General features: G+C 52.4%; 9 protein-coding genes across 9 annotated transcripts; 4 read left to right on the top strand and 5 right to left on the bottom strand.

Annotated features, from left to right (window-relative positions):
- Positions 1–1242: 1242 nt before the first annotated feature.
- On the top strand, positions 1243–1437 carry PG994_007316 (uncharacterized protein; the record flags this gene model as incomplete). The annotated part of the gene is made up of 1 exon (XM_066858725.1): positions 1243–1437. One exon carries the CDS (start codon positions 1243–1245, stop codon positions 1435–1437), a length of 195 nt encoding a protein of 64 aa, XP_066715667.1.
- Positions 1438–1551: 114 nt separating this feature from the next.
- PG994_007315 (uncharacterized protein) lies at positions 1552–4985 on the top strand (the record flags this gene model as incomplete). Its single annotated transcript, XM_066858724.1, is given in 5 exon segments — positions 1552–1699; positions 1750–1968; positions 2017–3081; positions 3130–3632; positions 3645–4985. The coding sequence occupies 5 exon segments, from the start codon at positions 1552–1554 to the stop codon at positions 4983–4985; spliced, it is 3276 nt and encodes a 1091-aa protein (XP_066715666.1).
- Positions 4986–8185: 3200 nt separating this feature from the next.
- PG994_007314 (sodium bile acid symporter family protein) lies at positions 8186–9455 on the top strand (the record flags this gene model as incomplete). The annotated part of the gene is made up of 3 exons (XM_066858723.1): positions 8186–8592; positions 8662–8893; positions 8955–9455. 3 exons carry the CDS (start codon positions 8186–8188, stop codon positions 9453–9455), a joined length of 1140 nt encoding a protein of 379 aa, XP_066715665.1.
- Positions 9456–9722: 267 nt separating this feature from the next.
- On the bottom strand, positions 9723–11328 carry PG994_007313 (uncharacterized protein; the record flags this gene model as incomplete). The annotated part of the gene is made up of 2 exons (XM_066858722.1): positions 9723–11091; positions 11186–11328. 2 exons carry the CDS (start codon positions 11326–11328, stop codon positions 9723–9725), a joined length of 1512 nt encoding a protein of 503 aa, XP_066715664.1.
- Positions 11329–11737: 409 nt separating this feature from the next.
- Positions 11738–13213, bottom strand: PG994_007312 (Aldo-keto reductase dtxS3; the record flags this gene model as incomplete). Its single annotated transcript, XM_066858721.1, is given in 4 exon segments — positions 11738–12186; positions 12411–12810; positions 12824–12883; positions 13052–13213. 4 exon segments carry the CDS (start codon positions 13211–13213, stop codon positions 11738–11740), a joined length of 1071 nt encoding a protein of 356 aa, XP_066715663.1.
- An 820-nt stretch (positions 13214–14033) lies between these two features.
- Positions 14034–14834, bottom strand: PG994_007311 (uncharacterized protein; the record flags this gene model as incomplete). The annotated part of the gene is made up of 3 exons (XM_066858720.1): positions 14034–14332; positions 14404–14456; positions 14533–14834. The coding sequence occupies 3 exons, from the start codon at positions 14832–14834 to the stop codon at positions 14034–14036; spliced, it is 654 nt and encodes a 217-aa protein (XP_066715662.1).
- Positions 14835–17302: 2468 nt separating this feature from the next.
- PG994_007310 (uncharacterized protein) lies at positions 17303–18299 on the bottom strand (the record flags this gene model as incomplete). The annotated part of the gene is made up of 4 exons (XM_066858719.1): positions 17303–17495; positions 17554–17560; positions 17635–18012; positions 18083–18299. 4 exons carry the CDS (start codon positions 18297–18299, stop codon positions 17303–17305), a joined length of 795 nt encoding a protein of 264 aa, XP_066715661.1.
- A 1437-nt stretch (positions 18300–19736) lies between these two features.
- Positions 19737–20885, top strand: PG994_007309 (GPI anchored cell wall protein; the record flags this gene model as incomplete). The annotated part of the gene is made up of 3 exons (XM_066858718.1): positions 19737–19768; positions 20100–20695; positions 20773–20885. 3 exons carry the CDS (start codon positions 19737–19739, stop codon positions 20883–20885), a joined length of 741 nt encoding a protein of 246 aa, XP_066715660.1.
- A 271-nt stretch (positions 20886–21156) lies between these two features.
- Positions 21157–23423, bottom strand: PG994_007308 (beta-hexosaminidase; the record flags this gene model as incomplete). Its single annotated transcript, XM_066858717.1, has 4 exons — positions 21157–21374; positions 21400–22112; positions 22133–23324; positions 23396–23423. 4 exons carry the CDS (start codon positions 23421–23423, stop codon positions 21157–21159), a joined length of 2151 nt encoding a protein of 716 aa, XP_066715659.1.
- Positions 23424–23506: the final 83 nt, after the last annotated feature.

Genomic DNA, 23506 nt, shown 5'->3' with positions numbered 1-23506 from the left:
CAATTCTCGGCAGAGCGAGCTGGACGCGGGCGAGCGAGCCTACTGGAGCTGGAGCGAGCCAACTGGACACGCACTGCAACTGCACTCGACACTCCTTTCTGGTTAGCTCACAGCAATGCAATAATACGTGCATGGCACAGCTTCGACCGACCGACCATGCCGAGAGTAATACTGGTAATAAATTGGAGAACACTGCGCTTTCGTGCCATTTCAAAACAGGCCTAGCAGCCTAGCTAATTGCGAGCATCTTGGTTCCGGATGTCGCTTCCAGAAGAACCCTTCCATCTTCTCTGCTATTCTCGTTGCGCTTAGTAACGTCACGTGCCGCTGTTCCTTAGGCCCGAATCTCCAGTAATGCCTTGGCGCAGGATACTTTTGTTCCATGTTCAATTCGGTACCTATTACTCACATAGCTTGTCTACTAAGTATGTAGCAGGCAGAGAAACCACAAAATGAGGAACTTGTTTTATACCTATGGAAGCTCTCTACCTATGTACAATCTACGAGTAGCCGAAGTGCTGGCTGAGGCAGTTGGCAACGGAGGCAAAGGGCAGTGGAGCAGCTCACGATTACCTAAAGCAACGTTGGTCCTAGTCAGTTCCTGAAGCCTGACGGGCATGCTCCAGACCCTTGCTAGGGTACACTTGCAGCTCGTACCTACTTCTTTTCTACGCTAGGCCTCTTCATGTCTAGGAGAGCGAGCTGCGCAGGAGCAAGCCATCAATTAAATGAGACGACGCGTTTCGCGTCGCAGACCCTCTTTCTGATCGAACTATCCAGCTCTCAAATCAATTGGCTTCTCTGCTCAACGGCACACCGCATACACATGACACGACAGACGGACGAGTCGGTGCCTTTCCTGCTCCCCACAGCCACACCTTGCTTTGACGCGTCGTATATTGCTAATTTTGATCCCGTTACATACAACTGCACTTGTACGTGCCAGTGCCATCCTTGGCCCGAAGATCTGACTAGCAACTAGCTCCCGCTGTTTCGACTCGTACCGATTGGGCCGGTCCGGTGTCACGCCACTGTCTGCCTGCCTGTACCTAGGGTTTTGCTTGCTGCTGGCCACAAGGAAACCCATTGAGGTGTACATGTAAGTTGCCACTCGGAACTGTCACCAGTGGCTGGCTGGCTCGTTGTGCGTTCGTTACCTGACATTAAAGTGGAAAATATGCAGGTTGCGCTTCCAATAGCACTACCTTTGCCCATATGTACTCGAGGGCCTAGCACGCCGTCATGGGCTTACAGGCCCAGGCCCTGGCACCGCAGACGCCAACCAAACGGAGACATGAAGAAGAGCTCAGAGACACTTTCTTCCATGTGTCGGAAAACTATAATCTGGGGCTGAGTCTGTCCGAGAAACCGCAATCACCATCAAAGCTCAAACAGGGCGGCACTCAGGGCGATCGCATCTACTACGGGCGATTCTGACCCCGCTATTTTGCCGGTGACTTGCCTGCGGCTCTGGCAGCCTTCAGAGAAGATGCTATTGCGGTTTCTCGAAGATGGGTTCACAAGCCGCTTGCTGACCAGGATACTTTGCCCATGGTGACGAGCCTGCCAAGTGCCAGTTCAGAACAAGAGAGATGTGATCTGGTCGAGCTGCTTTACAAGGTCCTTGGGCGCTATGTAGTTGGACGAACACCGATTTCATCTTTCAACTCCAAGTTTGAAGATTATGCTCCCTCTGACCGTACGCCGTCAAAACGGCCGCGTCCACGGGATGCTGTTGCTGCTCCAAAGTCGCCTCCAAAAGGGCTCGAAGTAGCTCGAACACGAGTGGGAATCCTGTCCACGATCCTGAAGGGGAAGTTGTCGAGCAGCCCGCAGAGATTACTGAATGCGCGAACCCTCTGAAGCGTACTTCAGCCCACTCGAGTCGAGATTCTTGCAGAACTGCTGATCTTGTATTCAGCCAGGAGCCACCGCTTTCCCAGGCCACGCAAACGACCGTTGAAGCTAGTAGCCAAGAGAAAAGGTGACTGCCCCCTACTGCACCTTCTACCCAAGACTCGTTCGCTGCCTATTCAGATTTCGAGCATAAGTTGCTCAAATCATTTGTCCAGGAGCAAGCGGCGCCAGCCGAAGCCGAAGCCCACTCAGTAAATGAGCCCTCGTGCGTGCCTGAAAGTGATTCATCAGATTTATATTTCAGCGAAATTGGCCAGTCCACACTAGCAGAACTTGACGGTGTCTCTCGTGCCCAGGGGGCCACCATCGCTTTCGAAAAGTGTCTCAACGTGTGGCTGGTCGTCCCCGATTGCCTAAACAAAGCTCCATTACCCATTGTCTGGGAAGTATTGCGTGTATGTCTATTTGCTGGAGTACCTACCCGCGACATCCAGCTTTCCTACGAAGAATCATGGCTCGATCAAGATGTATTATGGAAGATGCTGGTATTCACTCTACAACTTGACCCTTTGAGACCTCACAAACTGAACCGTCGATTCGGTCAAGACCGATTTATGGAATTAATCATCCCGACTCTCGATGCGAAGAACTTGCCTAGTCATATCAAGAATATCGCTATAGCCGAATCGACTCTCCGTCATTGGGCGAGCCAAAGGTTGCATTACTTTATGCGCAGAATATGGTCGGGTTTCTTTATCCGTCCTTATCGCCACAATAGTACGAAAGAGGCGGTGAAAGACCAGAAGGATCTGTTTAACCCGGTACACCACGTGTCTTCGAAACATCGATTCTACCTTTTTGCAGAAGATGGCGATGATTTCGTACCGTCAGTTCCAGGTCAGCTTCCGCCAAAAGGAGAGCCCTTCAAAGCACACACGAGAGCAACCAAGGGGGACATGATCGAATGGCTTCTCCAGATATCACAAAACATGGACCAACCCGTGACAAAGCTCTTCTTGCGAATCGTCTTAGGCCTGAGTCGTATGGACGCCACCGTCGTGCTTGAGAAGTCCCAGATCAAAATTAGGAAGCGTGATCGACTATCACCCACTGGAAATGTTATGAACGACGGTATTGACCGCATTTCACAGTCTCTTGCCCGCAAAATACGGACTATGATGGGTTCATCCGGTAATCTCACCGGTTTCCAAGGCCGTATTGGCAGTGCGAAAGCGTTTGGGATCATCGATATCCAGGACGATACTGATTAAGACTGGATTATACTATATCCCTCGCAGAGAAAGTGGAAGTGTGATTTTATTGAAGAACATAGGACGTTTGAAGTGCGCAGCGAAGTCAGTCCACTCAAGTCCGCCAACCTCAACAACCAATTCCTCCCTATTCTCCAGGACAGAGCCAAAGGAAAGAATGCCATGAAGAAAGTCATCGGCGATGTCCTTGAAAGGTCGCTATGCAAGGAGATGGAAGAACAGAGGATGGCGATTCAAGACCCTTGCCGACTACGACTTTGGGTTCAAAACAACTCAACGAGCTCGCTGCGAGAAGCACGCCTGAGGAATGGCCAAGTCCCTTTCGTAGGGGGATTGCCAAAGCAGGACGAGGATCGTATCAATTTTCTGATCGATCGGGGTTTCGATCCAAGACGACTTCGTATGCTGTGGGACCTGATCTTTAAACTTCGCAGGGATAAGTGCGAAGAGATGAAGTCGCGGATGAACATCAGGATCGGACGCTCGGCGTATGCCTTCATGGTCGTGGACTTCTAGGGTCTCCTCAACGAGGGCGAAATTTATTTGGAATTCTCGTCGAACTTCCAGGATGATGAGTCAAGCTTTTCCGAGACACATCTGCATGGTATTGATGTCCTTGTTGCCCGTTCGCCCGCTCACTATACCAGCGACATACAGAAGGTGAGAGCGGTCTTTAGACCCGAGCTCGGCCCCTTGAAAGATGTGGTCGTGTTTCCATCGAAAGGCAACGTCCCTCTTGCTGATAAGCTGTCCGGAGGTGATTATGATGGCGATATTGCCTGGGTATGCTGGGACCCGGATATCGTGGGTAATTTCGTCAATGCAGACGTGCCCGAATGCCCCGACTTGTTCAAAGAAGGAGGCGTTCTTACGAAGCAGACCGAAAGTTACAGCGATCTCGTTCTTCAACATGGACCCGAGGCCAGCTCAAAGTTCTTCGATGCCAGCTTCCAATTCAATATGCAATCCAGCTTGCTCGGTCTATGCACTAATTTCAAAGAGCGACTCGGGTATGAGAGGCGTTCAGTGGGCGACGAGGCCGCTGTCCGTCTCAGCACACTTCTCAGTAACCTGGTCGGCCAAGCCAAACAAGGCATCCAGTTCACCAATGAGGATTGGGCCAAATTTCGCAATGCTCTTCTCAAAGGCAAGCCCGAACCATCCCAGCCCAGATATAAGTCCGACTCATGCCCGGGCGCGCGAAAGTTCTCGCACATCATTGATCACTTGAAGTTCTCAGTCCTGATACCCATCTTTGAGCGAGAACTTGCCACCCTTCACGAGGAGGGGAAGAAAACTTCACTACTGGTACCATGGGATAAGGACCTAGTCAAGCTCTATGATCTATACAATGAGCTCGGCCAAGATAAGCCAAGGGTGAAGTCAATGATGACGAAACTTGTCAACGATCTTGATGCTCTATATAGCCAGTGCATGGGCACCCAAGCTCGGTGGAAAGACGTTCCATTTGAGACTAGAATGGAAAGGCTACATGAAGATCTCTGTGCGATACAGCCTAAGAAGCTGACTGGCACGCTGGAAAGAGCCCTCACCCGTGACGGCACAGGGCAGTACTCTGAATGGTCGCTGCTGAAGGCGTCTGTCATGTTCAAGAAGTTTTACATGCAGAACGTGACCTGGTGGATTGCTGGGCGTCAACTCCAGTTTCTGAAGAGCATAGAGACGACCAAGGGGACGCCGACGGGCGGCGCTTTGGCTCTTGTTCGGCCTCAGCTCTACGCGGCACTGAGGCCCGACAAAGCATATATCCAGGCCCTCGCCCTTGAGGATGTAGTACAGCCGGGAGGCGACGTTGAGGAGGTTGAAGACATCATCGATAACGCCAATGAGATTTGACCACCTCGGATCGCTTGATTCGCTACGTGCCGGCGATACCGTCTTTACACGAACGATGCTTACAAGATAGCTTTGCAATTGGGTGATTCCAAATGAAATCAATGTTGGATAGTGGCCGAGGTGGAGGCTGATTTGAATATGTCTGCTTGTGGCCATGTATGGAATGACTGTCGGACTTTAGGGGTGCCTCGGTTGGGGATGATAGGCTCGGGGACTCCTTGTTTTGCTTGCATGTAAGCGAGCAAGTTCCAAGTACCATGTGTGCTGCTGGGTCTGGCCTGAGCGAGTCGGGGGGGGGAAAGCAGAGGGAGAGGCTCTGCTACCATACTTGAGTAAGAGCATGTGTGAGGGGAGGCTCTATATATGATTTGGGCAGCGTGGCTGGTATCACTCAGGGTTGGTATCCGCTCAGGCTTTCGCATCATTGGGATTTCATATAGATTCAGTGATCTATCTGCTGGACCTAAACGTCGGGGGGATATCGCTGATGAGGCCCAACTGTATGTATCTATGTATTTAAGTAAGGGCCATTGTGCGCCATGATAGCATTGGACGAAGAATGTATCCATCCATGGTTTCAAAAGCCCACCCTATGAGGCATTCCGGATATTCATCAGGGCATGAATGACTACCAATCGTCTCTTGTCGTCGGCGTTCCAACACGATGCGCGACATCTCACCACCTATCTCATGGCGCACCAAGAGTCAAGTAAGCATGTCACTGGGGTGGGAATGCCGTGCGACCATGCTTACTCTCTCTCACTTTCCTCCCAAGCTCGGACGGCCGTTCCAGAAGCTCTTTGCAGAACCTGTGGGAACATGTGCCGGACACTAGCTTGGTGCTCTGTCTCTCTCTCTCTGCTCTCGAACTTTTACGCACGCACTAGGGGTCTTATCTGCCATTCACTTCGTGTACTGATATGCAGGGTCTATCCGCTATGGCCTGACACTTGCATGTGGAGGCGCACTGCGCTTTCGGGTAGGGTGCCGATCCAGGGTCTGCTTGTATCCCGGGAACTCGTAGGTCCTCCTGCCGGCCGCCGATCGCTGCAGGTACAGGTCGGTTGCAGCCCCCCCCCCCTTTTTTCTTTCTTTTTGCTTTTTGCTGCTGTCATCATTGCTTCCTCCATGGCGTACCCTCTGTCTATTTTTCTTACGCAGACAGAGACCGAAGTCGGAGGTAATCAACCAGAAACAATGGCTGGCGAGGAAGTCGAGTCGGACCTCGCTCCGAGGGGGGCAATGCCACTGGTAGGGTGGTCTTGTGGTTGCGTTATATTTCGCCCCTCTCATGTAGCTTTTGACGCCATGGGTCGGTCGAGCTCCAATTATCGTGCAGAGATTCAAGGGTTTGCGTGACGGCCACCACGATCGGAGGGGGCTCCCTCTCGGAAAATACACATATGATTGGCTTTGCGATGACAACAGCGCATAACTGTGAACCTTGGATTGCGGTCGCGAATATGTCTCTTTAATCACTCGTCATCGCGAACCCCCCCTCTTATTATTTGACTCAATAGAAAGATCGTCAAGTCCCAGTAGCCACTTCTTGAGAGACAAAAGAGGGAGGGATTCGTGATTTTGAGGAATTTAGGGAGGGCGCCAATGTTCGTGTAGCACCGCCCACAGTTTTCTTTTGTGGTCTGGCCATAGGGTCCCCCATTTCCGGTCATGTAGCCGCATCCAAATTCATGTAGCTTGTAGAGACCATGGCTGGGTACTAGTTTCCTACCGTCTGGGCTGGATCCGGCGTGTACAACAGCAAGTCAGCCATTGTGCAGAGAGAGACAGCGAACCAATTCCCAACGAGTACACGTAACCATAAGCATTCGCCAGCAGCTCCGAAAAAAACTAGTGGTCACTCGTGTACTAGGTACGCGGAAAACTGTCCCCTCGCAGTGTTGCGACGCCCGGTGTCGGCACCTTGACTGACTGCTGCTGCCGCAGTGACGTCTTAGGCCTAACCCTACGTTGGACTACCTGCATTCGCTTCAGGAAAGGGCTGCCTATTAGAGCAATGGCCAGCAAGCTCTCTGCAGTGGTAGTAAGATCTGGTGCACCTTGCTTTCCTCGCAGAAGCTTGAGTTGAGAGCCGCAAGCTTGGTGAGATAAACGTCATAGGTGATGATGGCCGTGGACCGTGGGGGCAAGTTCGAAACGGCCTCTTTTTGGCTGGCTGGTTTTTGGCGAGAGAAGAGGGAACACCATAACTCGAGCAGGATACCAATCTGCGGGATATTGAAGATCCTTTCCCAAAAGCCCAGGCTGGCCCTGCGCGGCTCAAGTTCCACGTACACTAACTACTACAGCAAGATGTAGTTTGGGTCATCCGTTCGCTGACTGGCTTAGTAATGTCGTCCTTGGGACCAAGGGTCTTTGTTGGGACTTAAATGGGAAATGGGGTTTTGAGGTTACCCATGTGGTCTCGACTCGCCGTATAGAAGGGTGATACAGCATCCCCAAGAGCCGCCATCTCAGTCTCGCGTTATGTTGAGGCTCGGGGTCCCTTGACCCTTTCCCGACACGCGACGCTAACCTCGATTCAGACATGCAACACTCACAGTTAGAGGGGGGACCAGAGGGAGAGTTCTCTAAGGTGACCTGACAGCGCGCTAATTGGCATGCCACGTTTCAGGCAGAAACCATCTCGTGAGTATATCTGTGATGTGTAGATGACAGCCTCAAACGACCCCTTTTTGATAGCTCCGACTTTTGTTTCAAACCTCTTTTGCTTGCATCATGCGCAAAAATGGCACAGGTCGCATCGTACCAGAGGAAGGATAGGTCAGTTAGGTCGATGTGATGCATGTCACTCACGTATTTGGGTCCAGTAGGTACTAGACTGAGGAACACAAGATATCGTATACGGTTGGACAGTTGGATAGCAAAGTCTGGCTGGCGATACCGGCTTTTTCGGAGTGACGATGGCGGAAGTGACGGAAGAAGGGTTCGTATCCGACTGTGACAGGATTGGGAACACCTTCGAGAGAGCAGGAATAAGATAACGTGCTTCTCCACCTAACCCAAAAATGGGGGATGTTAATATAGGAATATAAATCCCCGTGGAAACGTCAAATCTTCGGGGCCCAATCAAAGTTTTTAAGGCGCAAAGTATTAATAGCTGTCGCGGACACAATATCTCAACGACTAGCAGATAGCACAGTTAGTATCCTGCCCTTCATTGTGCAAAACGAGTCGGAATGGACCACGAAGAGAAATGCGCGACAGCAGAAGAAAGCCAGAGCCCAACTATCTTATCCCGGTTATGGGATCCAATCAAAGACCAATGGTTCTTGATAGTCCTTGTCGTACTCGTGATCTTCTCTTCCCAAATCCAAGTACCAGAAGCCCAGCAAGACCTCAAGTCGCGCATCGTCCAGAACCTGACGATAGCCGTCATCTTCTTCATCAACGGCCTAGCCACGCAGACCGGGGACCTCGTGGCCAACATACGACGATGGCGCTGTCACGTCTTCATCCAGGTCGTGGGCTTCGTCTTCACGTCACTCACGATGTTCGGAGTCGTCGCCGCGATAGCCACCAACCAAGCGCTCATGGACCCTTTGCTACTGAACGGCTTAGTGGTACTGGGGTGTCTGCCGACTGCGTAAGTGAAGAGATCACATCCAAGCAGGCGCCACCTGAGAGCTCCGCAATTGACCAGTCAAGAATATAGGTTCTCAATCAATACCGTGATGACCCGGAAAGCCAAGGGCAACGCGACGCTGACCTTGACGGAATCCGTAATCGGCAATGCGATAGGCCCCTTTCTATCTTCAATGCTGGTACTCGGGTACACGTCAATAGACATTTGGTACACAGAGGGGATGCCAACGGCGGCCGGTGGATTAGGCAAGTTGCTGCAAAGAGTTTTCGCTCAATTCGGCCTGACGCTTATCCTGCCCCTGGTGAGTTCCCGAAACATCAAATCCCGCAATATTGTATCAATCTAATCCACTTCGACGATAGGCAATCGGACAACTCGTGCAGCACTTCTTCTCAGAAACCGTGAAGAAGCTGTTGCACGACTACCATTTCATCAAATTCGGGCCACTATCCTTGCTCGTCTTGATATGGTCTGGTTATGATAGCGCATTCGCGAGCCACGCGTTCGCTGATGTTGAAAAGACCCAAATCATCGGCGTGATAGTCATCTGTGTATCGCTCTTCTTGCTGTGGATGCTGGTGACCATCGCAACATCTGTTGCGTTTCTCGGTCGTGAGGATGCCGTCGCTGCGGCGTTCTGCATTCCCACCAAGTCTCCGGCCCTTGGCATCCCGCTGGCGACGATTCTGTTCGCTGGAATGTCGGCTGAGGACACCGCAAAGGTGTATATACCACTTGTTATCTTCCAGTTTGTACAGACATGCCTGTCCAATCTGGCAACCATCCCGCTGAGGCGTTGGAGGGCAAAAGCGGCATGCCCAACAGACAGCAACAAGATGAGTGACTCGGACTCATTGGCATGACCCAGCCGATTAACCTCTGGGGAGAACTGCAGTGCTTAGCTGTGGGACGCATGCGTGGAGGGAAGATATACGGCGTTGGTATGTTTCGGGATTGTAGCGTCTGGCGTTGTGGAGTTGTTTGCTCATCGACCAAAGTATCATTCTAAGTAATATGACCTTCAAAGCTGAACAATAATACGAAACGTTAGTTCAGCTTCGAGCGTTGACGCAGAAAACCCCGTGAAGTGTTTCTCGTCGTGTGGTGTTGATTTTAGGATTCCGAGAATCTTATTCACCTTGAAAGATTGATGTCCGGCTGTCGTCATCGTAGTCACCGTCTGCGATCCTCATAGCCCGCAGGTCATCGCCGAGCATCATTTCCATGTCATCCTCAAATACGCGGAAGACAGCACCGTTGGGCCCGGATTCGCTCAGAATATGTTCCAGATGTAGCATAACACGCATCGGCCGGTAACTGTACCGGTCAACGTCCTCTGCTGGCGAGCGACTACTTTTGGAGGACTGTGTCGCGCCCATGTGCGTTTTGAGCCAGTCGAGTAAGCGCAGCCTTGTTCCTTTCGGATCAGGCGGCGAGTTCAGGTCGACCTCGGGTAGTGGGAATGTTTCGAGCCATTGACAGAGGGCAATGAGGACTGCGCGAGCTTCGCCGTGTCTGCCTTCATGTATGAGCAGATGTGAGAGTAAGATAGAAGCCCAGGACGCCCATCCCAGGTCATCGGTGTCTTCGTGGTAGTCGCGCATTTCGTCTATGCACGACGTGAATGCTTGTTGCAGGCTGGGGAATGACAAGGCGCGTTGCTCGTACAGCTTCCGAACCGCGTGCATACGTTGCGAGCTTTGATAGACATTACCGGGGCGATGGTGCTTGGAAACCACATCGAACTGAGCCCTGAGAATGGCATCGGCAGCCAACCGTAGTTCGTCGAACTCCATCTTCTGCAAGGTAGCAAAAAGCACCGTAAGCGGATGTAAGGGTCCAAGCCGGATCTGAGACAACCCAGTCATCCACCGCAGAAAGACTCTGCCAAGATCTTTACCGATCCGCGAAAGCTTCAAGACGTTGTGGTAGGTGGCCCATACCATGCTGATGTCCGGCTTGATGAGGGCAACATCGTGTTGGTCGAATGCCTCACGCAGCAATTGCCAATTTGACGGGGACAGGCGGTCCTTCATCAGCATTTCCGCGGCCGTGTTCGTATTGACCCAGCACATACAAGTCTGGTCGGCCTGGAAGTCGTAGGCCTTGCCTGACAGGTCCCATTGACCGTTGGAGAACTGCATGTGAGAGAACTGCCACACCACTCTCAGACAGGTCTCGGGAGAGCTGAAGATAGCTGGGGCGTCGATGATGTCAGTTATTGGAGATGTTGAGCCATGTGCAAACACAAGTTCCAGGGAAGTCGAATCCGCATCTGTCTCTGTAGATGAGGGTGGCGACTGAGAAATTGATTTGGCGGCTTTCGCTGCCCGGTTCAGGCGTCCCTTGAAATGCTTGGAGCCAATAGCACGACCTCGAATTGTAGGCGCTGCAATGGCAGTTCCACTGTAAACATTGTCTAAGAGCCTGTCGGCCTCCTCGGCCTTGAGGTTCTTGATCAAACCCCAATTCTTCAGCCTCAGCTTATACATGCGTTCCCTAAACGACGCCAAAATTACGTGTCAGATAACATCTAACCCGATCCCTCGGGTCTTTGCCAAGTGCTGCAAGCGAGAGTGCGGTGCTTACGTACGATGCTACGAACCCATGGTGGGTGCGCATGTAGTCCACCACTTGCTTGAGGGTCTTATCTTCCTCCCAGTACAGGCGCGAGATAACCTCACGATGTTGAGCCCATTCGCGCGATGAAGGGCCGGGACGCGGCGTTGCTGACATGACAGGCAGGCGTGGCGGAGGGACAGATCAAATCAGTGCATGTAGAGGTAGCTGGTTGCCCTCCTCCACGTGTAATTGAGCGGGTTTGGTTTAAAATCAATCTTGCGCATAATTGCATTGCAGTCTGCTTTTCTCAATTGTGCCTGTATCGAGGAAGGGGCGACCGCCCCCCAATAACCCATGTGAAGCCAAACGGCACAGGCAAGACAGGGTCGAGGAGGACGTACTAGAGACTAAGTAGGCATAGAAGCCCCCGCCCATCATGAGGAACTAAAGGCACTAAAATCCTGCCACGCACGGCCCTTCCCTATCTGCAATATCCACCTAATTGCTGACATAGCCCACGCGCCTGATATATCCACAAGGCACTGTTGTTCCATCCTTTTACCGCCTTTCAATGGCACTCAACTTAGGTGTGTCCAGAAATCGGCTTGGGCTGATAGAGCTCCTCGAGGTATCGTTCTTCCTCGTCGCTCAGAGTCTTGCCCCGGGCCTCCAGCGCCTCGTCGATTCTGGCTATGTTCGAGAAGCCGATGATGGGACTCGACACCCGCTTGTTGATCCACGCGAGCGCGACGTTGCTCATGGTCCAATCCCGCTTCTTGGCAATCTCCTGCACTCGGCTGATGATGGTGAGGTCGGGCTCGACTGTCCCATGCGAACCCGGCGATGCATCCTTCTCCATCTTACTACGATCGGTGCTCCCGAAGTTGCTGGGCGGGCGGGCAAGATGTCCTCTACAAAGAGGCGCCCAGGGGATGAGGCCGACGCCGGTATCGTTGCAGAATCGATTCATTTCTCGTTCCTCTTCTCGGTAAAGCAGGTTGTAGTGATTTTGCATCGAAACGAACTTGGTCCCTAAACGGAAGTCATAAGCAGAAGAATCAGTAAGAACTCCCCCAAACGAAATGCCGCAAAATTCACTGTTGAGGTGCGAGAATGGAGTCCAGCCCGTTGCCCGAACGCTACTGGCCGTTGCAGAAGCCGTTCAAAGGAGGGCAGTGGAGCCACGCCAGGCACCGCGCACCACCACTAACACCAGCGACGGAATGAGGGTGCAGAACTTGCTGATAAAAACTTACAGCCGTTTTTCTCAGCAACGAATTGCAGCCGGGCAAAGTTGACACCATACATCGAGGAAGCCCCCAGGTACCGGACCTTGCCAGACTCCACCAGATCATGAAGCGCTTTCATGGTCTCCTCGAGCGGGGTGTTGTAGTCGAATCGGTGGATCTGGAGGAGGTCGATGTAGTCCGTGTCGAGGCGCTTGAGCGAGGCGTTCACCTGGTTGAAGATGGCAGTACGCGAGAGGTGATACTGGTTAACGTAGTCCTTGGACTTCTCGAAGTCCTCGCGGCTCAGGACGTGTCGGACTTCGGGTTCCTCACCCACGCCCCAGAAGCATTTGGTCATGATGACAACCTTCTCGCGCGGGATGTTGTATTGCTTGATGGCCTTGCCGACAATGATCTCGCTCGCACCCTGCGAGTCAGACATTGGCCGTGTCCCATGTGTTGACGCCACGGTCGTACGCGGCCTTGAGCAGTGGCAACGCCTGTCGTCGATGTTAGTGATATGCCATTGCGAGTATAAGACGATATAATGGGAGGCCCCCCCATAACACTAGTTCAATGAAGCCAAGAGTGTAGCGGGTGGAATTGCATAGCGCGGCTAAGAGCCGGATGTCAGTTCCAGCTCAGTTCCCCATCCATGAAATGCTTACCTCGTCTTCCCCAATAGCCCACGACTGGGCGTTCTTATCGCCAATGCTCATGCAACCAAAGATGGGCACCGACACTCGGAGGCCACTTTTACCAAGCTGACGGTAGTCACATTTGGTATTGGCGACGGAGTTGCGGAGACCCACTGGTACGTTGGACGCCATATCTGATGAAGCTTGTTGGTGGTTGTGGTGCTAGTCTGTGCTGTCTTTGCTGCGATGAGGGCCAAACTGATCACCATGTGCGAAGGATGGAAAGAACGAAACTACAAACAATGAGCTAGCTGTTGGAGACTGAAAGACATATATGTATTTGTAACAGCTACAAAGGTTGCCTGCTTCAAGTCTGCATTGGCAACGCAACACATGTTTATCATTAAACCTATCCGATGCTGCTCAGGCACTGGCACTCCGGCAACTGAGGCCGCACCCCGCGATTATGTTCACGTCGTTGACGTACTTATCCTAACAAACCTGCATAACCAATTGAGGGGTATTCCTGAACTGGACAGACATTGGGCAATCTTGAAGACGTCTGTTTTAGCATTCGGGTATTATTCAGTTCAGTTGGGGTTGAAAACCCACCACTAATATTTTGGGATGAATGCGCAATTGTCAGTAGCGGAGGTTCGTAGTGCTAGTGCTCGGACTTTTACCAGATCATGGCGGATACACAGCCCGAAATCCCTAGCTGCAAGGCGTGTCGGTCGGTCTTCTGCTTAGGTACTCTGACCCCTGTTACTGCTGCCTGGCATCCCCTGGCAGTTTTCAGCAAACACACATTACTTCATACTTTGAGAGAAAATCAATTGATATTGTTGCACCTCAAGTGTACAGGCAACTTTAGGGTATAGGCGACTGAAAAGAAAAAGAATACAAGCTAGCAATACTCCCTGCATGTGTTACCATCAATCGTCCAATAAATCCCACTTCGATGTATTCATGATCAATCATCTCAACCTGCCCAACCAACTCCTTCACTAGGTTACTTCTCATATTGCGGTGGTGCGTTGGCTTGGACTTGTTGTTGAGGTAAGTGCTCCGGTTGCTGCTGTTGCGGTTGGGACTGCTGCTGCTGCTGGTAGTGCTCCTGTGGTTGTTGTGGCTGTTGTGGCTGTTGTGGTTGTTGTTGGCCGTATTGGGGTTGGGCACCCATTTGGTATTGTTGAGGGACGTTGTTCGCAGGAGCGATGACTTGCGCAGGACGCCCGTCGGCAACAAAAGCGACGCGCTGGTTGCAGTTCATGCAGTAGTGATCGATGTCTTGGAACCATCCGAGCATACCTTTTGGGAGAAGAAATCATATTAGACTTTGCGATGGGGTATGTATGTGAGCTGTGCTCGGTGTGACTTACAAGGAAGACAAGCCAAACAGATGCAAAGACAACCAATGCCAATACCCGTTATACTGCGAGACGCATACATGTTAGCCCATCACGCCTCTTCTCTCCTTTATTCGTGTCATTTCTAAGGTGAGAACCTACATTGTCATGCTGGAGCTGTGCTCCTCAATCCGTGTCTTGCTGCGCTGATGGCAAAACGGGCAGTCGATTATGGCGGGCATGGTGCCCAGGCCGCTCAGCGGCGTCGCATATGTGGTAGGCATGGCGCTGCTATCCGGTTGGATCTGGGGCTGGTGCTGCTGTCCCTTTGTCTGTTGCGTCTCGTACGGGGCGGGGCCACTGGTCGGATGGGCATGAGCCGGCTCGGGCGAGGCAATGTGCTGCGATGGGTCCGGCGTAGGCAGCTCGGCCGGTTGCTGCGTCTTCTCGGCTGTTGACGCCATTGTTCTGGATTGTAACGAAGTTGGGATAGTGTTACTGGTGGTTGTTTACTAGTGGAATCTGGACTTCGTGATCGAAATATTAGGTATGTAGCAGCGCAACAGTCGTCAAGAGAGATGAAGAAAGAGAAGAAGATGGACCGGTGAATGAATGACGGGTCCAAGAGAAAGATATGGCCCCGTAGGCATCATCAGCAATCCCTCGCCAAGCTCGCTCGCTCGCTCGCTCTGCTTTGTACAGCCTCCTGATGATCTCGCCCTCGCTTCCCAGGGTTCGTAATAATACGGGGACGGGTGCCTAACCCGTTGGAACCAACAGCATTGGTCTCACTGGACCGCAAACTAGCTGTGCCGTACAGGCTTCGAAATTACATCACTGGGCATTCGCGGTTGGCCTAAGAGCTCGCTTGAGTTAGTTTGCTCTAAATAAGGAAGCGCGGCTCAGCAAGCCTACACGCCACTACGCTAATGGGCCCGACACGGCCTGCCGGCAAGGGCTGCGCTGAACTGACACCCAGGCAGCCAGGCGACAGGAAATCTTCCCTAAAGTGGCTTCCAAGTGCCACAGACCGTGGCCGTTTCGCGGGGGCTGAGAGAACATGAGCCCCTTTCAGTCCATCTGATCAATCTGAATGTCTATCAATTGAACTAAATAGGCTTATGTACTACGAAGACTTACTACGCGACACCAATGCCAAGCAACCTCGACTTCTGGTTGATAACTTAATGGTGTATCGCACTGCGTAGACCTACATGTTAAATGGAGAAGGCGATGTGAGATGTTCCAATGCTGACATTGCATGCTTAGGGTTCCAAACGGCAATTTCGTTTCTACTTGGAGCGATTCGGACGCACTGCACTACTTACAACATGCCACACGGGGCTTGACTGTTTGCAGCATTGCATGTTTCATGCCAATAGCCTGGCAAGTTAGCCGTTATGTCGGAAATTGGTACTACTTCCACTCGAGCTTATGCCCTTCCAGTGAGCTCAAGTTTGGTGTTCTACCACTGAGTTGCGGAAGAAGAATCGAGAGGCCATACTGGCGGTTTGCAAATGAGTATAGCTGTCTGGTAATTGTCGGGGGTAATGAGTGTAGCTGTCTTGTAGTAGCCGGGGTAGTGAGTGTGTTTTGCTTGATACCGGTGCAGTAACTGATTGATTCTTGCTGTGTAGGATGATGTAGAAATGAACTAGAAAATCAAGTGGTCCGTTTGATCAAGTTGAGCCTGTGTGGGCAGTTAACCGCTAACAACCATGAACCCCGCAGTGGATGATAGGGCTGATGGCAGGGACCTTGTTAGAGCAGTCAGAATTTGAGAGCAAAAGAGACACATGCTCCAGAATCTGATAATAGATTGTAAGTAAATCCTGCTCCCTTCTGGCGTAAGGCGTTCCACTTCCTTCACAGCATATTGAAGGTCGGAAACGGTTTTGGAGAGATCGGTCAGGTTCCCCCCTAACTTCTTGATTTCACTTTTCCGTGCTTTATCAGCCTTTCCTCCGATTTTCCTTTCCGCATTATGTCCATTCTGGATGTATATCTTAATCGTAGAGATGGATATTTTCAAAAGGTCGACTTCTCTATCCAGCGTCTAGCTCACAGCGTCAACAGTCCGCTGAGAGGCGACCTCTGCCGGTAGGAATTTGATAATACGAGAGAGACTGATCTCTCCGGACAGGTCTTCAAGTCGAGTTTTCCAAGGCTTCTCCTCGAGTCCCTCTGCCTCCGGATTATTAAATCCGAAGAAGAACTCAATTCTCTCCAGCCTTTCCTTCAAAGGACCATCCGAAGAGTGAACAATGTCCAGTTCATCTTCCTCTCGCCATTCAGCATGAATTAAGTAGGAAATCTATCAGACTAGCTTCGCCATAATCAGTGGTTTCATCGCCCAAAGTGGCGCACGCCACCCATTTACGCCACACTTATGTCAACGGGTGATGGCCGTGTACATCCTTACTTTCGGTCAAGTACCGCTCGAGATCGTTGACAAAATGAGAGCACACGACTGCTCTAACACGACCTACAGCTGTTGCGCACTATGTTGGCACTTACTGTACATGTATGTTAGGTCAGGTTAATATAAAATAGCGTCTTCACGACAACTCTTTTCGCGTACCACGTTGTGTGCAGCTACTCATCAAAATCGCATCTGCTGGCAATAGCCAAGCTCAGAAGTTGAGCGACAAGCCATCGTCATGGACGATATGGTCACTTAAGAAAGCAAATCGGTCTGTGTTCACCTACTTGATTCAACTTGCAAGATCAATTCTTTGAATTCGTTCGCTATTCATGCCTAAAGCGACTTCTTGCAAGTATGATTGATTTCATCATCTGTCCTAGAGCTTTGCAGCCGCTGTGCACCGAGCACCGAGCGAGCTGCGAGCGAGCTGCCAGCCTGCCATTTCATAATGCCAGAAACATATATCGGGCACCTTGCCCCTTCATCGGCGCCTTGAGCTACTCAAGCTCACATGTTGAGCGAACGCTCTCCGGTTTCATCGTCGCTATCATTATCATCATCTTCTTCGTCTTCGTCAACGTCATTATTGTTGTATACAACGTCATTCATGTTATATTCAAGGTCACTGTCGTGAAAGTGGTCGACCTCATCTTGCATGGGAATACCGCACTTGTAGCAAAAGCCCTGACCGCAGTGGCAACTGGTGCGGGAGTTAGTATCGTGAAACCCACAAAGTACAATGCGGTCAAATAACTTACATCATGTCTAATAGGAAGACCACGTTAGTTGAACTGTTTCTCTTGCAGCGGCCACATGGAATGTTTATAAAAATAACTTACAATTACAGCCCTCAATTCGCTCGGTCATGGCGTTGCAAGTCGGGCACTTCCGCCAGCCCTTTTCTTCAGCCAGTTGAAGCAACTTCTCGTCAGCTTCCTGATATCTTTTCAGGAGATCTTCATCACAGGCGCCGTCGTGGCCGGCCTGGCGGCAAGTGAGGCATGTCTCTGCCTCGCAATCCCAGCACCATCCGATCTTCTCGCTTCTATCTTCTGCAGGAATATACACGTTACATTCCGGTCGATGGCAGTAGACACGCGGCAACCGGGATATCGCCTCGTCGCTCATAATTAGGTATCTAGTAACCTCTACGTCCGTAAGGGTATAACCCGCCTCTCGGGCTCCGCGTTGGACAACCCAGATGGTCAACGGGGCGACTATAGGCGGATAGGTAAGTACGTATATGCATACGCGTGTGGTGTGCCAGCCCAAGAGGGAACGGCTTACCAGGCTTGGGACCGCAGCACTTGACCGGTCTGAACGGCAGCGACGTCATGGAGGACTTCACATGCTGTGCGAAACATAACCAATAGTAAATGTGTCCGCAGCTCAGCACGCGGTCATCGTCTGACTTGATACCGGCCACCGCGTCTCCACAGGCAATGCAGATTGAAGCATCCTGATCATCACAGGTCGGATTCTGGGGCTGTGTTGCACCGGCCATGTTAGCTAGCTACTATCGAATCCGGAACAGCAGCGTATTGGTAAGGTAGGAGGGAGTAGTTGCTCGTTGTTGAGGGTGGAGTCGCTGTACGTTGGTGAGGCTGGAGTAGTTGTGTGCAGATGAGGACTTCGCACATTGAATAGCCAGAGAAGTCATATTGCAACTTAGGCATACAATTGAGCATAATCGCCACAGGATAATCGCGACCGAATAATCGCCATAATCGCCAGAAGAGGGGTGCAAGAGAATAGTCGTTACAGGGGAATCGCCCTGGCAGACTTAAAATATGAATTCCGTTTCAATAGCAAGTAAGTGAATACATAAACATTCTTTACATTCAAGTCCCTTCAGGAACACTCTTGAATACATACCTCCCTAGGTACTAATATCGAATGAAGAAGGGCCATCCTGCCATGAGCAGACGCAAGCACGACCAAAGAAGGGGTAGGTGAATACGTGAACATTGTCTATGTTCAGAGACTTAGGGATAAAACCCTTGAATATAATCCTCCTTATGTAGGTACTAATAACAGACGAAAAGTCGCCCGCCCCGTCATGATCGCACATAGACAGGACCAAGTATAGGCAGATGCTATTCCACATCATGGTAACCCCATAGATATAGACTGATGAATTGTCTCCATCAGTCGTAGCCAGCCCGTGGCCAGAGGAAGGCATTACTTTATGTACAGCCGTTCGACAACAAAGCACTAGTATACAATAGAAATGACTTAGACTCACACTCACATACTTGCACCGTGTTGACCATTACAGATAGCTCTGGAGGCGAATGGAATACAGTAGAGAGCAGAGGGGTATTGATTACTGTCGTTCTCCGGTCACGGTCATTTCCCAGTTTCTATTACCATCATTCTCTTGTGGCAGCTATTTGCTAGTTTCTTCGTCATCGCCAGGGTTTCCTACCTGCAAAACACATGAGTCAACACAAAATGAGACGACGGCGGCCTGAGATTGACTCCTACACCATTCTCAGTCAGCCACTGAGTTCAGCACAGATTGAAGCACTTCCTTAGAGAGTGACTCGGAGATGGGAGAACATAATCTCACCCGCGAAATGTTGACTAGAAAGCTGGTTTTTTCCTCTAGAATGCTAGCACCCGGCTGCTGTGTGCAACACACCCAAGTGTGGGGCGTCGCCCAACGCCAAACGCCACGGTAAGGGATAGGCGATCAGCCTCTGAGGCATGCCGTGCACTTTTCCCCAGATGTGAACCGGCGGACGGTGCGTTCTTGTTCAGAGGAAAGTGACAAGTCAACCGTTTCTTGCCAGGGGAGGGATGAACACGTGGGGGGCGGTGGAGGCGGAAGACACGCGCCAGCGCCTCATACGCATGTGGACGGCAGGGAAAACGATCATTCATTAAGCTGTCGTTGACGGCGTCGAAACGTCCTGCACTTCCCCAGTCCTTCTTTATTATGCGTGCCTCCGGTGGCCCAATCATGGCGGAGTTCGTATCTTCCATGGTGACACGCGCATGCTGCGGGTCGGGATCGACGATAAGTGGCTGCATACTCAAGGGATAGGGGTGTATAGTTCATCCGGCCATCGCGGGCAACACATTGCTTCTGATGCAGTGTATAAGCCATCCCTTCCGGACTAAAGAGGGGAAAAGGACTGGGTTCGAGGAAGTTTGATCAGCTACGCTCAGCTATATGAGCCAACGAGAGATCCCATCTTGGCTCCAGCTATGCTCGGTTCTTGATCCCAAACTCTACATGGCTCATACAGTCCGTTAATATTATTATCCATCAAGCCCACATACACTCATTCGCTCTCAGCCTCCAACTCCAACATGCTACGCCTCCTACTCCTCATCTCCTCCGTCCTCTCCTACTCCATCCTCCCGTCCATCACCACGGCGACCTACACCGTGCTCCCCCTACCCGAACCAGCACGTCCGGCGTCGCCCCCCTCGCCGACCACGAATGGGCCCCTCACCCGCGCGCCGCCGGCTGTCCGGCCTACCTGACGGCCGGCCAGTACGAGTTCCCGCACGAGATCACGCAGATCTCGTCGTCGCAGCCGGACCGGGTCTTCGGCCCCTCGCTGACGGGCCGGTTCACGCCCAACGACGTCTCGTCCATCTTCGCCTTCGACATCCCCGCGGACCGCGCCGACGCCAACTGCAGCCTCGTCTTCCTGTTCCCGCGCCAGGAGCAGCTCAAGACGTCGCACTACACCTACAGCGGGCCCGGCACCTTCATCTTCAAGGGCTACGACCCGGGATACTGCCCGGACGGCACCACGACGTATAACAAGCAGCCGCCGTCGACCATGTTCCCGCCCTTTGCGCCGCTGCACATGGAGCCCGGGTACGCTTATACGATCGATGTTGGGCCCTGCACGTACAGTGCGGGCAAGTGTGTATCTGGTGGTGAGTGATCTCTCCCTCATAGGTTCAGTTGGTTCAGGGGGGCCGTTCGAGTCATTCGGAAGTTAATGTTGATACAGTGACCTCGACGCCCGATACTTTTTTTGAGTTCTTCGAGGACAGCGATGAATGTCCAATTGGCGTGTACACTACCTACAGCTACGGCCTGCCTTGCGCTCCGCCGCACTGTTGAGCATATGCATGATAGGGCGGTAGGGGGGGCTTGGACATATGAACCTCCAGTGGCAAGGACGTCAGGTCAAGTGGAAGGCCAGGGGGAAAACAGGCAGTTCACTTCGACAGCTGTCCTTATAACATGCTTATATATGTACTTTATTGGTAATCGCATGCAACTCAGATGGATGCAGATACTTAAACTTTATCAATGTGCTTGCTTTCCATTGATTGCGTGTCAGGCCCAAGTTTCTCGACTCGTTCGTGGATAAGTGCATGAGCCGTGAAACCTAGAGAGCCTCGGATGTAAGACTCATACCCCGAAGCTGACCAGCCCAGCCCGAATCCTCACCGCCAATCCGAGCCAAAGGCGCCTCAATAGCTACAGGTGCCCACACATGGAATTGACCAAGCACCCCCAATACGGCCAAGAACTCCTCCCGGGCGCCGTCGTCCCCTAGATTTGACCAGTTCGGCACCACCCTGTGGTTCGCCCAAGGTTTTGACACTGGCGAATGTCTGGCTGCCTTTACCAGTAAGGCTCAGGTTCACCCAGCGGCCCAGGGGAACGGTCGAGTTGAGCCGATAGTACGTTCCCGACGCGAACAGGGTGATGTAGGGCGTCAGCATAAGAGACGAGTCCCCGCCGTACAGCAGCGTAGCGTTGGTCGGGTCCGTAAGCCCGTCGACCTTAAGTTCCAGCGAGAGAGTGTAGTCCCGCCCCTTGGAGCTCAGGGGCGTCGTGACGGTGCAATCGCTACTGATGGCCAGACCTACTCCGCCATCAGTGGTAAAGGGGCAGTTGGTGGACGCGTGGTAGCTGTTGCCCGACGAGTCGTCGAGTCGCGTCTGGCCTTCTGTCGTCGTCCTTGGCGCTGCGGATTTGAAGTCGTACTCGACTATAGTTGATGACTGAGAGGGTATGCTCCGTTCTAGATTCTGTCCAGGAATGATTGGATGCAGCACATTCAAGACAGAGGCGAACTCAGATTCAGATAGGTCTCCGCCCCACTGCTTGTCACCAAGCGCCGGGATCCCCTCCCTCCAAGCATAGTATGCTTCCGAAACCACGCTCGCATTCTGGCCGTAGTCATTCCAGAGGGGCGCCACCGAGCCGAGCACTTTCGAGTTGTTGGACGCGGGATTGTTCGTCGCGTTCTTCTGGTCGAAGATATGGGGGTACCACAGCCCGCCCGTGGCCGGGTCCCCGTGGAAGGTCCGGCGGATGTCCACGGACTGCGGGTAGCTCGCCGACCACTTGCCGACGACGTAGTACGAGTCGTCCAGTTCAGCACCGAGTAGTTCTTCGCGAGGTAGTCGTAGAGCGGATTATCCTCGAAGAAGGCCCAGTGCTGGATCGAGACGATGCCGTGCACGTTGTCGTCGCCGTACTCGGGCCGCGGCGGGAAGGTGCCCCAGATCCGCATAGCCTTGCCCGACTCGGCCGCGATAAAAGCAGACATCTCGTTCACGAAGCGATTGTACTCGGCCGCGCCCGCCGTGTACTCGTCCGCGCCGATGTGGACGGTCTTGCTGTGGAACCAGGGCAGGAACTCGGCCCAGATCGCCTTCATGGTGGGGATGGTCTCCGGGTGCGATATATTCAGCAGGCTCAGGTCGCTGGCCAGGCCGAGCTCCGGCTTCCACTGCACGATGGCCAGGGCATGGCCGGGCGCCTCGATCTCGGGCAGGATCGTGACACCGCGTGCGGCGCAGGCAGTCTGGATCTGCTCGAACTGCTCCCTAGTGTACGACTCGTTCTTGTACTTGTTCAAGCCCGCGACCGCCTCCGAGTCGGACCAGGGCCGGAACCGAGCGAACAGCTGTAGGCTGAATTCCCTCGAATACTGGCTCACCACGTTGAAGTTGTCGCTCAAGTGGAGGTGGAGTGTGTTCTGCTTGAAGAACGACATATACGCGCACATCTCCGTGACGAACTCCGGAGGGTAGTAGTGTCTGCCGGCGTCAAGCATCATCCCTCGGGTCGCCCAGCCTGGCGCATCACGAGCCTCTCCATAGGGCAGCGAGCCTTGGTTCAAGATGGCTTGCTGAAGCACCGTCCTCGTTCCCCACCACACCCCCAGCGGACTTGCGCCACGGACGGCCACGCCGTTTGCTGAGACAGAGAGGGTGTAACCCTCCGACGTTGGCGCGCCGGCAGCGTCGAGGTAATCGCCGGAGTCCCCCAACGTCAGAAAGATGGCGCCTTGGTCGGCGTCAGATGAGTTGGATGAGACCTCAAGCTCCAACCCAAGAGCGTCTTTCAGATCCATCGCAAAAACCTCGGAGAAGTCGTGCAAAGTTGGCGGTATCAATGTCTCGCCCTTCTCGTCACGAACATCGGCGAACTGGGTGTCCACAATGATGGACCTCAGACTGCTCAAAGCGAGATGGCTCCCACCTGTAGCTTGGAATGGCACTATGGGGATCCCGATGAGGCGCGAGGCAGTCGGTACTACTACTTAGGAGAGTCAGTGATGCATTGGGCTTATTGGAGGGAGAGAACATAAGTCAACACTCCACACTTACCACCGAGCCAAGCTATCGACGCCACCATCCATAATGAATAGGCTCTCATATTCGACAATATAAATAAAACAATGAGATTCGGGACATGACAGAAGAGAGCCAGTCGAGGTC

Source organism: Apiospora phragmitis (genome assembly GCF_038363925.1).
Source record: "Apiospora phragmitis strain CBS 135458 chromosome Unknown utg000007l:1.0-2108841.0:1.0-2111359.0, whole genome shotgun sequence".
Lineage (NCBI taxonomy): Eukaryota > Fungi > Ascomycota > Sordariomycetes > Amphisphaeriales > Apiosporaceae > Apiospora > Apiospora phragmitis.
The sequence above is the reverse complement of the archived record's forward strand: the minus strand, read 5'-3'. Positions and strand labels throughout refer to the sequence as shown.